This window comes from Cydia fagiglandana, chromosome 3 (genome assembly GCF_963556715.1).
Source record: "Cydia fagiglandana chromosome 3, ilCydFagi1.1, whole genome shotgun sequence".
NCBI classification, from domain to species: Eukaryota; Metazoa; Arthropoda; class Insecta; order Lepidoptera; family Tortricidae; genus Cydia; species Cydia fagiglandana.
Genome location: NC_085934.1, coordinates 20,041,156 through 20,057,406, shown reverse-complemented (window position 1 = coordinate 20,057,406; position 16,251 = coordinate 20,041,156). Strand labels below are relative to the sequence as shown.

General features: G+C 37.9%; 1 protein-coding gene across 1 annotated transcript; it reads left to right on the top strand.

Annotated features, from left to right (window-relative positions):
• Positions 1-69: 69 nt before the first annotated feature.
• On the top strand, positions 70-9,781 carry LOC134680367 (uncharacterized). The gene is made up of 19 exons (XM_063539493.1): positions 70-252; positions 690-811; positions 1,581-1,686; positions 2,126-2,287; positions 2,797-3,021; positions 3,347-3,547; positions 3,996-4,155; positions 4,397-4,546; positions 5,070-5,197; positions 5,424-5,525; positions 5,820-5,941; positions 6,181-6,310; positions 6,787-6,952; positions 7,383-7,500; positions 7,969-8,022; positions 8,205-8,352; positions 8,531-8,608; positions 8,936-9,028; positions 9,565-9,781. The coding sequence occupies exons 1-19, from the start codon at positions 109-111 to the stop codon at positions 9,769-9,771; spliced, it is 2,616 nt and encodes an 871-aa protein (XP_063395563.1). The 5' UTR covers positions 70-108; the 3' UTR covers positions 9,772-9,781.
• The last annotated feature ends 6,470 nt before the right edge of the window (positions 9,782-16,251 follow it).

Genomic DNA, 16,251 nt, shown 5'->3' with positions numbered 1-16,251 from the left:
TTTTAAACCCATGTCACTTTTGACACACAGCATAGTGTTTATATTCTCTTTGACACACAACTGATTCAATTTGTGTTTATTAAAGGCGGATTTTTGCAAAAAAAAGATATGGCAAAGCCTTTGCAAAAGGAAAGAGAAAATCGGTCGGCGGAGAAGAAAGACCCAACTTTCCATGCGTATACGATAACACCGGAGAGTGCTCACACTTCGATACTGCTTTTGGAGTCTACTGAACCGGAGATACTATGTCAGGTAATATATAATTTAAGTTACCTAGTTGCTTACCTGTATCTTCATAGTTTTTTTGACTGAAATCCGTTTTTCCACTCTGATCAAAATCCACCTAACAACCGTATTGCTACATTCAGATGTTACAATACCTATAGGTACCTATTTACCTAATATTGGCAACCAATCAGGGTTTAATTAGGTATACTAAACACCAACCAAGCAGTAACATGTTGCGAAGTGTTTTCAAAAATTTTGTAATATTCTCGGAAGTCGAACATTTTACTATAAATTGTATAGGAAATTTTTAAACTGGTAACGACCATTTTGAAAAGACGAGGAAATACCGTCTCCATCTCAAGTTTTCAAAATGATAATAAATACCTACCAACACATAAAGTCTTTCTGTAGGTACATTATCTAATTTAAAACATCCCAGAACTACATTTTCTTTCTTACAGACACTTCGAGCGATAACAAAGTTCTCTGCTCAAGATATTCAGAACCGCAACATGCTATTCAATCTGAACGCGATCCACTACATCTTACCACACGTAGAACACAGTGAGCTAAATATTCGCAGGTTCGTTTTATTCTTCCTAGTCTACACACCCTTCCACCAAACACGTAGTTATGATTTTAAGATACGTAAAACTTCTACGTTCTACATCTTTACACACAACTTTCTCTTACCTATATTTTCTTCATTATTGAGTGCCGTGGCCACTATAATTTTCTCATAATTAGATCCACGTAAGATACCCTTAAGGTCACCACACACATGGAAAAAATCTTTCGATTACATTCTATGTATTTAAGTATTTATAAATACCTACTCATATTTTATTGATAATATAAATGACAGGTCAGGCTTACATGACTAAACTACTTACATTAAAGGTAGATTTATAAATATACAAGATTCTTACATTTGAGACAAGAAATATAGTAAATTAACAAGTCACTAAACAAATAAGTAAATACAATATGTATTAGTAGTAATAAATAACTATTAGTTAATATTTCGTTGTTAAAATACCCACACCACAAGTCTTATTGAGCTTAATGAGCTTACTGTGGGATTTAGTCAATTTGTGTAATAATGTCCTATATAGGTAGGTACAGTCAAGGAATTTAAATTCCGACCCATTTCGTACTTTGTCACAGTGACAACCGTATGAGGTCTCTAGCGGCTTTCATATTGATTGTCACTGTGACAAAGTACGAAATGGGTCGGAATTTAAATTCCTTGACTGTACTTAATATTTTTATTTAATTTTAATATTTATACAAATTAGAAATTGGCAGAATACCTATAAATTACTTAAGTTCTGAATCTATGTTTGCGCCAGGTTCGCACTAAAAGCTCTAGCGCAGCTCTGCCAACTGCCGCGCGGCCCGGAACAAGTGCTGGTAGACCCGCAGAACTTGAGGAAGATTGCATACATGTTGGTGAAGGTAACTATCAATAAAAACCTAAGCCAGATTCTCAGCATGATCCAAAACGTATTTACTTACACTCGTACCTATGCATGTTTGTTATCGCGCAGACGCGACCGCCTTTTACCAACGAAGAAGAAACATATTATCTCGTTATCATGCCTTATACTTAATTATGTTCAAAAACTGAGGCTTTTTTGGAGTTAGGCAGGTGCTTGAGGGAGAAGGAGAGTGATTCTCGCTCCGGGTTTTGACTGGTCCATCAAGTTTCCATTATTATTCAGCTTGGTATGCCGCCCGTATATACGGATATAGGAACTTTGAATCGGCTGTGGGTGGGCTAGACTAAAAATTACTTTAATGGTAGGCATTTGGTCATTTTGGTCAAAGGTTGTTGCAGACATTTTTTTTTTGTGTAGGTAAAATTGAGTCCGTTTCTTTTTAACTAAACTTACAGATAGAAGATGTATTCGTCCTAGAATTTGCATCACTAGTTCTATCAGAGCTGACCAGAGAACCTCTCGGTTGCGAACAACTGGTGTCAGCCAATATCCTGAACAGCCTTTTCTCGAGGATGAAGAACAGTCTTGACCCTGATGTGCAGAAGAATTGCCTGCAGGTGTATGTTCAATTTAATTCTAATTATTCAGGGAGGTATAACAAGAAAAGTTCGAATTTTAGAGGTTAGTGTGAGGATCATATTTCTTGCAGATACGTACTTGTGATGTTAAATAAATCTAAGTTTAATAATCAGGCATAGGTAACCCAGATATAAGTGTTGGTAACAAAACTTAAATAATGTAGATAGAATACATTTATTTATAAAATCTACCTTGAAAAAACAGTATACTTAGGGCTGGGACGCCTGGGACTAGTCTATAGGTACCTTAGTCATGTATATAGCATGGCATGACATCTGACAATCTCACATTTACATACTTACCTATTTATCAGGTCAGAACATGGTAACTCGATCATGCTAACCCTTATAGGTATATCCGTTATAAAAGTCACACTTCACTCCTATCTAAAGCCTAACCGGCAATATATGATCATTGTCAAGAGGGCGCTATTATTTTCATATAGGCATAGGGTGACATTTCAATATAGTTACTTACTTTTTCGTAGATTCTCAGCCACTTACTAGACGACCCGGTCTGTGCTACGGAAGTAACCAAGAGCCACCTATTCAGTTGGCCCTCAATCCTACCACATATGCAAAGCAAATACCTGGCCATACAAAAAGTAGCATTTAGGACGGTGGATCAGCTGATCTGTCGGTACAATGATGAGGCAGTCCAGAAGACTTTTAGATCTTCCACGGGGGTGTTGGATCTTTGTGATATTTTAGAGGTCAGTAAACCGAAAGTAAATTTAATTTTTCCCCTGTTAACTGTGCTAATTAATAATTTGTTTGCACAGCTATAAAAAAATTACGCTTACTACAAATTGTGGTAATTTTCCTAAAAGTTGGAAATGTTCTCAGATTTTTTTGGAAAATTTCATAAAAAATATATTTTGGAAACGTAAAGTTTCAAACTCCATATAAAAACATAAGCTTCAAGAAGCAAGAAGCTTCCGAAATGTACCTACATAATGTAGAAATTTCGCAACCTTAGAAACCTTCCACTGGCACATCAGTAACCCCAACTAAACTTGAAAATTATAATTTTAATAGTCGCACGAGTTCCAAGACGTTCACACGGTGGTGTTAAACGTTCTCAAGAACTATGTCGAAACCGAAGAGAACGCGTCTCATGTATACCAGTCTGGGTGTGTTCTGCGGCTGCTGTCATACTTGGAGTCGGCGCCGCTGACGATGAAGCCCTACTGCTTGGCTGTGCTCACCAAGATATCCTTCTCTTCTAGCGGCAGAGACGTATGTAGCGTGCTTTACAATATACGCGTACCTGTCTAACCAGTAGGTAATATCCACAAAATTTTCATCTAAGCTAAGAACGAAACGTAGATATTATGAACCTATCGGTGTCATTTGCAATTAATAATGCTTAGGTATAGGTATTAGGCCGGAGGCGTATGAAATGAATGAATGAAATTAATTTATTCCAGAATTATATTTCCATATGAGATATTTCCTATGTTATGTATCATGAAATCTTATTAACGTCAGCTGCTGCTCACCTATTACTTGGTATCTATTGGGAAAATATTCATGCTTGAGAATTCTTTATCAGATGTTTCTGGAACCAGTTTTAAACTTTAGAATAAGCAGTTCTAGGCTAGATGAAAAAAAGTGCGCTTACATCGTAGTTTGCCTAGTACCTAACGTGTTTGCTTAATGAGTGCTCCTGGTATGTCTCCTCCAGGCTCTATACGAGACGGGAACAGACCTGATCTTCTGCCAACAACTCGCCGGATCCAACGTGGCTCTGCTGGCTGATGCGGCGATGGGTGTCGCCAACATGACCAAGCTGTGGGACTCTGCAGTGCGCATGGCCGACACCCAGATTATCGAGGCCCTTTGTGGTAAAACATGAATTTTATAATGTTCGAGTGACTAAGAACGTCTTTGTTAGCTTTGAGTAGGTACTTTAAATATCATAATAAACTCATTGGTAATGAGCCAGGATTTCAACCCGCGACCTACGGATCGAAAGTAGGACGTCAGATCGGCTGAGCCACCACCGCTTCCAATTTATTACTATAATTCAACTATAAATTTTACAATTTAGTAGCTGGTCTTTTTGTTGACATTCGTCCTCAACAGCGATACTAAGCGACGACGCAGCGGTGTGGTTCTACACCAAAATGAACGCGCTACTGGCACTGGCCGCTCTCTGTTTGAAGATCCCGAAAGCGGCACACAGTCTCGTGGAGCCGAAGATGTTTGCAGCTCTGAGGAATATTAACAAAAAGTGTAAGTTCAAAGACTGCCCCAAACCCAAGTGCATGGGACATACAAATGACTTGGATTTATAAAATAGAATAAAATTAAACGCACGCTCACGCTCTTTAGCGTTAATATGTATACTTGTAGTATTGTAATTGTAAGCTGTTACTTATTTATTTTATAATTTAATTTTAAATTATTTATAAAGTACCTACACTTTGACGTTGCAAAAGAGATTGTAAAGTCCTGCTTGATTAAATGAAATTATATTCTATTCTATAAATTTTTATAGTATCATTTTGATTGAGAAATGAAATTAATCGGTTTGAAAATGAATAATTCTCATCTCACAAAAGCAGAAATAATTTATATTTTTTTGAACTTTAACAGAAGTGTCAGAATTGTGTGTTTATGGGAACTTTCTGTAACTTTCACGTCTGTTCATAATACCTAGGTACCTGCATCGAATGAGAAAGGAATACCTATTATGCCTATATTAAATTTTTAATGTCAGTAATTATACGTGCTTATATATATTCTGGTATTTCAGTTAAAGACAACCCAATAGAAGCACAGCGTCTGGTCGTGCAGTGCTACATTAATCTCCAGACTTACAACGTTGCCATTAAAGCCATGCTCAATGTCGACTTCTTTCAAGAGATGATTAACATCTTGCAGGTACACGTTATTCCATGTCGAATCCTCATTTATCTGAGGGAGTAGGTATTGGTTTAGGCTCGAGTCCTTTGCTTTAAGATTCGACTCAGTTTTTCAGACCCATATACTTTTTAGACTTTCAGAGAACTCTTATTTGTTTACAAGAAGATCAAAACGCATTCTTTTCATGTAAAACACATGGGTTAAGTATCTATAGGTAACGTATAATAACCATTTATTATTTCAGCGCATTGATATCAGTTTAAAGAAGAATGCTTGCAACGTGCTAACTGGTCTCATGGTCGAGCCAGTCGCAAAAGATTTGTTCACCCGCTGCAAGGGCGAGGAGGTACAGTTGAATATGTTCAATAGGATAGGGATCTGCCCCGTTGAAACGTCTGCCACCATTTGGACTAATTATTTAGCTTGTCGACATTAACAATCAATGATGATGCTGATGATCAAACTCAATATTAGTGACACTGAAGGGAATTGACGTTTTTTGACGCTATAAAGAGAAAATTTAATATTAAAGTAATGAAATTGCCAACAAAATGTAGACGTTATATGAAGTTAATCGTTATATTGAGTGACTTTATACGGAGTTTACACTGTACCAACTAACACTGAGCACTGCACTAAGATGGTGTCAACGAATCTGCACATCAAACACGTCGGGTTTAACACCGCGTTGTGCATTCTCATCACAGCCAGCGTGACGGATGAAGGAGCGGATGTGTATCTACGTCTTGGCACTGTGCATTTGTAAGTTGCCCAATATACATTTTTGTGCCTAACTAACGTAAAGCCTGTGCGGCCGGCCGTCTAATTTTATTTTGCATTATTTACATGGAAAATGCTTCGAGTAGGATATTTTGACTTGTGAAACGGCCTAATCAATGCTACATTTCATAGTTACAAATTTCAACGCACTTCTCGTCAATATCAGGGTCGGTCGTTCCAGGATTACCTACACGGAAAAGCAATGTCTGTTCGCTTTACAGTATGGTTGAAAACCGTTTAGCAAGATACGTGGTGGGTGCCTGGGAGCCCGCCCTGGAGGCAATCTTCCGGCACCATCCCTCCGCTAAGCTGGCTTATACTGGACAACTGGATATAAACGACTTTACTCAGGTCTGTATACAAGCTGTCCCAAGACTATGGAACATCAAGGGAAAGTACCTTAAATATCGTAGATAGGATATTTTGCTGAAAGAAGCTGGCCTATACTGGACGGCTTGATATAAACGACTACGTACAATACGACATCCTTGTTGATTTCTATTTAAGTAAGGGTTCATTTTGTACCTTTTTGATACGTAAAAACTAGGGTTCCTTCGATGAATTGTTCTGTTTTTAGAAAGCGATAAAATATACTGTAGAATCGATTGTCATTCATTAAAATCGGCTTACTAGTTTTGTCAATACAATTGAACACACGTTATCTGCAAGGTGTTCAAAATGACCAGAAGACGAGAAAAGCGTATAATAGGGAGATAGGTACTATAATTTGAACCTAAATCCCTTAGGTACCTATTTCTACTGTTGTACGTATACTAGACTATCAGCTAACGAGGACCACAAAAAATTACCGATCATTATAATTGCAGGAAGGCTTCTACGTTCAAAAGCGGCTGTCCACTCCGTTTCCCACCATCCAGCAGTTGAAGGACAAACCACCGCCCCACGAGGACCCAGTGTTCATATCCCTGTTCCAACCCCCAGTCCCCGAATCCGGGGCCGTTTCTGGCATCGATGTCGGACATCGGAATCCGTGTAAGTGCAAACTTGAGTAAAACATGGAAAGAAAAACATTTATTTGAAAATAACATAATGCAGACATAAAAACACTGGACGCTAAAACAGGATCTCCTCTCTGCATAATGCCGCGGCAATCCGTTTAGAGTGAGTGATACCCACCATAATTAATATAATTATATTTCCTAGAGAACACGAGGTAACACTAGACAATTCGTCAATTATACGAACGTTGCTGATAGCAGTGTACTTTTTACAATCCTTGAATCCTGATGAACTAGCTGGATTAGTTCATAGTCAATAAAATATCCAAAATTAACCCTCTGTCCCCAGTTAACCCACTTGACGATATCTAGAATCGTAACGACTTTGTGCCTTATCCTTATATATGCCTGATAATAAATGTTTTTTAAATTTATAAATTGTATAAGGTACATCATTCTTTCAGCCCGCGGTAAATCGTTATTTCTTACGACTTCCCCCTCGATGAGAATGCGGCTGCCGCCCCCCGATGATATCAACTTACGAGAATATCTGCTTCAGCAGCGACTTTGGTTTGGCGATCCGTGAGTCCTTAAATTATTGTCTTCGTCTCTGTTATTCCAATACAATAAGATAGAGTCTATTGTCTATGATGAATACCACGTCGATGAGAATGCGGTGGACTCCGCTTCCTGATGATATCATACGTTCCGCAGCAGCGGCTCTGGTTTGGCGATCCGTGAGTTCAGAAATATGGACTGGTGTTAACACACTCACTAATTACAAATTTATAAATCAATGGAAAAATTGACCCCTTCTATAAGGCGTAATGCGGTACTACTCGCATTCTTCTTCTTCTCAAATACTTCGCAAAAGGACGGAATGGAATAAATCGCACTTGTTTGGCAAGTTTCCGTAGCTTGGTTTGATAGAGCGATCGGACCGGCGCCGGTGTTTCGCAAGTACAATCCAGTTGGGTAGGGTATCCATCATACACAACATCCTTTATACCTAATGCAATTATAATTTATTTTGTTTCTATTTCATTTCAGAACAAAATCTCTACGTTATATCGACACAAACATAGAAGACGCACAGAAAGTGAGGTATGAAGCTCATCTTTTTTTTACTTTCCAACTGCTTAAAAGCCTAATTAAGCTTTTAATGAGGAGTATACTGTATTTTTGACTGCTCTATGTGTATGTCTGTCTGTGGCACCAACGTAGCACTGTTTCCATTATATTGCGTAGGGTATTTTACAATTTTTATTTTAATCATTTATATACAGATATACAGAAAAATGTGACAATGTTTCCACGTCGCTAAAGGAAAGAGCGCAGTTGCTAGCCGAATTTGTGGTGGAGCAGATGTGTGGAACAACCCAAGAGAAGGACTGTACCATGCCCTCCGTGGCCCTGCACCTATCAGACTTAATGGTAGGTGGTAAAGACGATATTTGTATGGAGTACATGCGAGATGGAACAAGGAACAAGCCAGAAGCAATGTCATGGCGCCTTCGCCTGTTTACATAATCGTGTTAAGTGCGCGTTTGTTCCGTTTAGTAACTTGGGTATATAATTATTGTCTATGTTCTAGGGCCGTTTTATGTTTCAGAATGAACTGGATTCTTGTGTGATAGGCCTGGGATGGGTCCGCTGCGGTGGCGCGTTGGAGAGAGCAGTTTTATACAAGGTGAGTAAAGGCGGTACCCAATACTGTCGTATAATTGTATTCGGTATAATGTTAGTTAAATGTAACTAACTTTCATGGTGCATTAATTTATGCCTACACTGTAATGTCATGACAAACGTGTTTGGCCTACGATAATGAGCATACTTAACTTACCCCGTTTTGACGGGTGCAATTTGGTTTGACGTTTAAAAAGTACGAGGACAAGTGATTTTGAATTTAAGTGCCATAAAACCAGAATATACAGAGTGACCCAGGCAACCGTAACTATGACGAGTGACAAAAGTTGTTTTACCCAAGTACTAAAATAAAGATATTGTTATATTTCAGGTATTGGCTGACCGCGTCGGCTTGCCGTGTGCGCTACACAGGCGAAGCAGCGCGCATGCTTGGTGCGAAGTCGCTGTTCCTGAGCTGGGCCCGGTAATTACCAATAGTAGCTACTTCTGATTATAAAAACTATCATTGTCTCCGCCAGAACTATGCAAGCAATTACTTACAGGTCTGTAGGTAATTGCTTGCCAAATTTAATCTTATTCGGTAGTTCGGTACAGTGACTTAAGCGTGAAGAGGTAATAGACATCAGTACAGTTGCTTTTAAGTTGTATTTAACACATTCAACACCAAGAACCCGACTGTCGGGTACACTGTTCGTAGCGACTACGCGCTACATACGGCGAAACCGTGGCTACGCGATACGAGCGTAACCCGTAGCACTTAGTGGTAATGAATGTGTTAATCATATAAGTAGGAATATAATAAGTACTGTAAAAGAACCGAACTATTTAAATAACAAATAAAGTAAAATGTCAGTCTACATTAAATTTATCCTACGGGTGTACCGCAAGGAGGTATAATAGAGCCACTGTTATTCCTTCAATACATAAACTATCCTATGCTTAAAACTACAACTAGACATAAATGTATATTTACCGAAGGCTAACAAATAAATGTTTCAGGCAAATAAGATGGAGGAAGGAAACTACCCTGCAGGCTTACTCCGCGCTAACTACGTGGTGGACCTGATGGTGAAACCGGGACGGCTGCTGCCGCTAGGGGGGGAGGACGCGAGACGTGTGTGCGGGTGTGATCCCTCGCAGCCCCGTTATACGTCGCGTGCGGCTACGGGATGCTTCTGCAAGCCGGAGACGCTAAAAAGACGCTAAAATGTTAACGGAAAACCACTTGATGTAACTGAATGTCCCAAAATTATGCTAGCTTGGGTAGCTATTTGTTTGTTCCACTCGTTGTGGAGACCACCGGGTGTTGGTGCTTGGAGGCACATTGCTGCCTAAAGCTCGGGAGTCGGTTGCAAGAGAGGGGACTTGATCCCCGCTTCAGGTCATTCCTGGTGCGGTGCAAAGTTATACATCGTAATTAGGGCATGCAGTACCGGTCCCGGTACCAAGAATTTCATTTCCCGGTTCTGGGCATGGCCGGAACCGGGATTCCCGGTTCTTCCCGGTTCTCAAGGCAACTTTTGATTACTTTTAAGAAATTGTTTCTGTTAGCGTACAATCTTTATGAATGACTTATTTTCATATAAATAATAATTGCATAAGAATTAATAAATGACTTATTTTATTATAAACAAAGACTTAATTGGCGTTTCAACCTATTTTACGAAATTAACCGGCACACATTGCCTCCGCCTGGGCCGAGCCACACGGCCGTAGCGTAGTCGATGCACTCAGCACTATATGACGGCACGGCCTGCCTGCACGAATGCCTACTTTACTAGGTTAGTTAGTCGGGTTATATGGGTCCCCCTTTCATAGCACCATTATTAAATGTTATATAATGTCCCGAGCTAAAGTACTAAAACATTACTACTATTGAAATGGGAATAATTAGTCATATGATGAGAACCGGGAAGTACCGGTACCGAGTCTTCAGTACCGGTTCTTTTGATACCATAAAATTCCCGGGAATTCCCGGGAATATGAGAACCGGGAATTCCCGGGAGCATGCCCTAATCGTAATTCAACGAGGAAACGCTGCGAGTCAACAGAGAGCAGCGCGCCGCCGGGGCGTCGTTCAAGCTACCTACGCCAAATCACTGCTACAAGAAATGTCCGGATTTTTAGGGTGATATCCGGATTTTTATCAGGACATTTAATTTTTCCATATGGCAACCCTAGCTGCGACCGTATTGGGTATACTTGTGCACCGAGAATGATTCGCGTTGGGTTAATTATTTTATTTGACTATAAGGTTTTTGGGTTTTTTCATGCAAGTTCTAATTTGTTTTTAATTAACTTGTTTAAGTATTGTTTTTCTTTGTGTACTCGTCTTATGTAAATAAAGTACTTACCTAACTTATTTTTAGGTATTGAATTGTCTTATAATTGTATTCGTTTTACATCACCCAAACGTGTTAAGTATCTCCGAATGAGATGATAATATAAACATAGGGAAACATAAGGGAAAAAGTGGTTTCAGTTAAATCTCACGAAATTTTTGTATGATGTTACTTTGGCTCTCCTGATAATTTTTTTTATGGGCACAACTCTCTCAGAAGTATACTTTCAGAAATAATCAATGTAATTGTTTTTAACAAAATATGTGTTTGTTAACCATTTTTACGTACATAATTTTTCCTCCTGACAGTTGGTGGCTGCACCTTATAACACTTATAATGTCAGTAAATAACTGTCAGTGCGTGTCATAACAATATATCGATTGTAGAAAACATGTCGCGTAAACAGAAAATTATATACTTGATTATTTCTGAAAGTACACTTCTGAGAGAGTTGTGCCCATAGAAAAATATAATATAGAGAGCCAAATAAACATCATACTAAAATTTCGTGAGATTTAACTGAAACCACTTTTTCCTTATGTTTGCTGCGGGGTCCTTTTCTGTGTGGCTGAATAAAGTGACAATATTTATACGATATAGGTACAGATGTAGTGCATAGAAAATTCTAATTAATTTCCATCGTTTTTTTTCACGGAAACGTGTCATACTGTTTCAGTCAGTCCTTGTACAAAAAGTACTGAGGTTGACTGAAGTAGCATGAATTGAAATAGATGTCATACTTCGAGCAATACCGGCTTCCGACAAAGATCCCAGCAAACATTTTTGGTCGATATTCCGAAAAAGGCACCTATTTTAGGCCGCACAATTTAGGAGACCAAAATGAGGCACGTCGAATCGACGTCGTGGGCACGTCGAGTCGACATAAATGGGGAAAAAACGCACGTGCCGGCGACGTATTTATTGACGGTAAATTAGTGATTACAACCATTAGGTCAACACTAGGTCATGTTTCCGACGTGGATTCGACGTCGCCACGACGTGCCGCGTAGTGAAAATGTACTAATTTGGTATTCTTTACCACCTTTAGACGTGATGGCGACATATTTTTATCCATATAATTACTTACTCTGCGAGGCAATATTTAGATGAGACGCGATGAAGAGAAAAAGAGACAAACATTACGCTTACATATTATTTTCACTCAGAAACAAAATGTCTAACAAGAAAACAACTTTAAGTTGTGCAATGATAATGGCGGCCACTAAGTCATGTAAAATAATTTAGGCCGATTACACTGATGAAGAACGATGAAATCTAGTGCACAGAAAATTTTTTCGTGCAGTATGTTAGGTTTACATACTAAACTATCGATGGGCTTTTGAAATATTTAAGTTTTCAACATTTTATAAAATCAAAATGCATATATTTGCTTGTAATTGAGTGTTGTAATTGAATATTTGTGTGTGTGAGTGTATTGACTTGATCAAAAATATTGTTTTATTTTGAATATTAGCACAATGAAGTACCGTGCGATGGCACCATTCAAGATATAACAACTTAAATTATGCAATTTCATATTTAGCATCTCGTTATAATGAAAGAAAATGGCGGCACAACCTTATGGTATTGATAGTACTTTACAAGTGATTTTAACTATATGGTCGTAACATTTACCTAAAATTAGTAGCTAAATCGACATAAAATCGACGACCTAAAGGTCGCCGTATAGGAAATAATTACGTCGCAAATACACCTAAAATGTCTTATTAGTACATTTGACCTATTGGTCAGACTTTGCAGTTAATTTTACCTTATATTTCGATTTATTTTCAACCATTACGTCCCTGACTTCATGGTCCCCGTATAAGAAATAATTACGTCGCATATACACCTAAAATGCCTTATTAGTACATTTGACCTATTGGTCAGGGTTCGAAGTTAATATTACCTAATATTTCGACAGATTTTCAACCATTAAGTCCCTGACTTCATGGTCTCCGTATAAGAAATAATTACGTCGCATATACACCTAAAAGGCCTTATTAGTATATTTGACCTATTGGTCAGGGTACGAAGTTAATTTTACCTAGTAATACGACTTATTTTCAACCATTAAGTCCGTGACTTCATAGTCCCCGTATAAGTAATAATTACGTCGCAAATACACCTAAAATACCTTATTAGTAGATTTGACCTATTGGTCAGGGTTTAAGGTTGATTTTACCTAGTATTTTGCCTTATTTTCAACCCCTAAGTCCCTGACTTCATGGTGTATTTATGAAGTGAAATTTACGTTTTATTATCCCTATATTTTGACTTGGAAGTAAAAGTGTACAATACGTAAAATAATTGGTGACTTAGGACGTCATTTTCACTTAAATTGGTAAAATCTTCGAGCCTAGAAAAAAATACTTAAAATGTTTGCTGGGATGTCATATATTAAAGATAATCGGCCAAGAGCATGTCGGGCCATGCCCAGTGTAGGGTTTCGTAGTTATCATTCTGTCAAAATAGGCCAAACGGGGGCTAGAACCCAGACCTCCTGTAATGCCCTGAACTTTCTAGCCGCAGTGCCTACGCAACGCACTAATAAATTCTTCCTTCCTATAAAGATAAAATACATCTAAACAAATACAGTGAGCATACTGAATATATGACAGTTATTTTTCTTTTCAAAAATTAACGAATACAATCGCAACCTTTTTAAACCCATGTCACGTTTTGACACACAACATAGTTGTTATCATAGAGTAACTTATATATGGTTGTTATGGTTGTTATATTCTCTTTAACACACAACAGTTTCAATTTGTGTTTATTAAGGGTATTTTACAAACAAATAATGGCAAAGCCTTTGCAAAAGAAAAGAGATCGGTCGGCGGAGAAGAAAAACTTAACTTTCTCCGAGCATACGATAACACCGGAGAGTGCTCACACTTCGATGCTGCTTTTGGAGTCTACTGAACCGGAGATACTATGTCAGGTAACATATACAATGTTAAGCAGGCCACTGACGAGCCTTCCAAATGATGCCGTTACAATGGATTCATCCGAATGGACGGCATCCTAATATTAAACATTGTACGTTTTTGACATTCACGGACCGATTTTGGATTGCAGCCACGCTATTTGGACTGTTGGAAGGCTCGTCAGTAGCCACCTTTACATTCAAAAAATCTTGGCTGGTGATTATAGTTTTGATACTAGGAAATATTTTTGATTTTCTGTGCACACGTAAGGTACCTAACGATATAAAATTAAAATTAATTTATTTCAAGTATCTGTGACTCATAAATACATAATTCAAATACAGGCATTAATATTAAACAAATACGCACATTAAACGCATACTGAATATTATAATTTACAACATTACAGCAACCGTGGTAAGCACATTGACAACCATCATCCATTTCTCAATGTGTTTACCACAGTAAGTACTGCTGGGCGTATGAAGTCCGCAGCAAAATGTGATATACGGACAAAACTTGTCCGCAATCATTTCCAGGACGCTGTTGGAGCTGTCGCGTACGCGTCGCACCAGGAGGAAAACCGAAATTCGCAACTTGCGGGGATGCCCGCATTTTGCGAACTTCGATGTTCGCGGTTATAGCCCAGGGACGCGGCTCGCAGGCGCATGGTAGCTTTAAAACACGACACAAATTGCGCATCCGCAAACATCCCTGACGCGCTGCAATATCGCGGCACCCCATCAACGCCCTAAATGCGTTATTATACTGTACTTGTAGGGCCTTATACGACTTCAAGGTGAACTTTCGCCATAGACTGCAGATGTAAAATGTTGTGCATATCAGTTAAATACTTATACGTTGACGTGCACTCAAAGTCAGCTCACATAATTTCTACCACTATGTAAAGTACAGTCAACGATAAACACATTATTTTGTTAACACTTTCTCACCATATACCTACCATTGTAACAAGGCGAAAAATCAAAATTATTGTAAATAAGACCTAGCTCGATAATACCGTAATATTTATCAATCACCAAAAAATATACATAAGTAGGTACTATGCCAAATATGCTAAGTGCTACCTAAGTATCAAAATGATTATAGAGCACCAACCTCTAATTTGTTTTACATATTTTGTTTAGGTGTTGTAAACAAGCAGTTTTTCGTTATATATATAACGCTACACATCGACTTCGCACGTTGTCGTAATTATTTACGAGCTTAAATCTGTGCCTCCAGTGTAAAAGGGTTAAACTCGAGTTTGTCCAAATTACAAATTTTGCCAGTACAAGGTTTATTACATGAAACTACATCTTTTGGGCTGACACCCACGGCCCTACGACTTCTAATTGCTGAGATATCGATTGTGCAAAAGGGTTTAAGTTTGCCAAAAATCTTAAGAATCGTGTTACGCACGATAGTTAAAGTAAAGTTTAATCTTAATGAATAAACTACATTTCAAGAAACATTCGGTGTAAAGAAATCAAAATTCACTTAGATCTATTTCAACTACCGAGTCTAGTTCGTGAATGACGGTAAAACTTAAGTTTTTTTATTATTCACAAACATTTTTTAAGACGTCATGATGTGTAAAGGGGTATAAATAATTTACTTTGACCGTTTTTCACCATCTAGTTTCGCTAAATTGAGTTAATGATTATGGTTAATGTTCACTTAGATTCCTTTCCATATAATTTTTTTTTGTTGGTCAATGTTGTGCAAAACGGTGGAAGTCAAATATCAAAAAGAAAGTCCTGTAGAAGAAAAGACATCTAAAAGGCTGATTATGAAATAATTGTGCAACAAAAACAAAAAATAAAAAAAACAAAGATGGGGAAGTAAGACAAACAAGTACAACTGCCCTGTTGTCAGTACAACACTACTACAGTACAACAGTACAACATTACTCTGTTCAGTAACCATTCACAATTTCAACAGAGTAATTAAATATATTAAGTCACTCTTTAATTACATTGATATTATTCTCTTTGGTTTGTTTTTTGTACCATCAATCTAAAAAAAATGCAATATTTAGTTCCCAAAATGGTTTCTTTACACAACACAAAAGTTCAAAAAGATTTTAGCAACACTAGAGAAAGTGCAGTTTAACCTTTTCACACATTCATTATTTTTGTGAAAAGGGATATAAGTTGTTTTTGAAAGCCAATATTTCCGTTACTTTCACATAAGTCAGGTTAATTTAAATTACAAGTTATAATTCATGACTTAAACTATCTAAACTAAAAACAAAAACCTAATTTTTTTAGAAACAATGCAGAGAAAACACGGTTTGAAACGTTTTTCGGCCATACTGAAATGAAAAATGACATTTTTTGAGTTTAACCCTTTTACACTGGAGGCACAGAAATAATAGTTTGCGAACCTCACTCGGTAATCCCAGTATAGAC

Bases quoted from the DNA above. Each gene is read 5' to 3' on its own strand.
- LOC134680367 (XM_063539493.1), top strand. From the start codon at position 109: ATGGCAAAGCCTTTGCAAAAGGAAAGAGAAAATCGGTCGGCGGAGAAG. The intron at 1,687-2,125 runs GTAACTATCAAT...CTAAACTTACAG, and splicing joins TTGCATACATGTTGGTGAAG to ATAGAAGATGTATTCGTCCT. The intron at 6,953-7,382 runs GTAAGTGCAAAC...TCATTCTTTCAG, and splicing joins TGTCGGACATCGGAATCCGT to CCCGCGGTAAATCGTTATTT.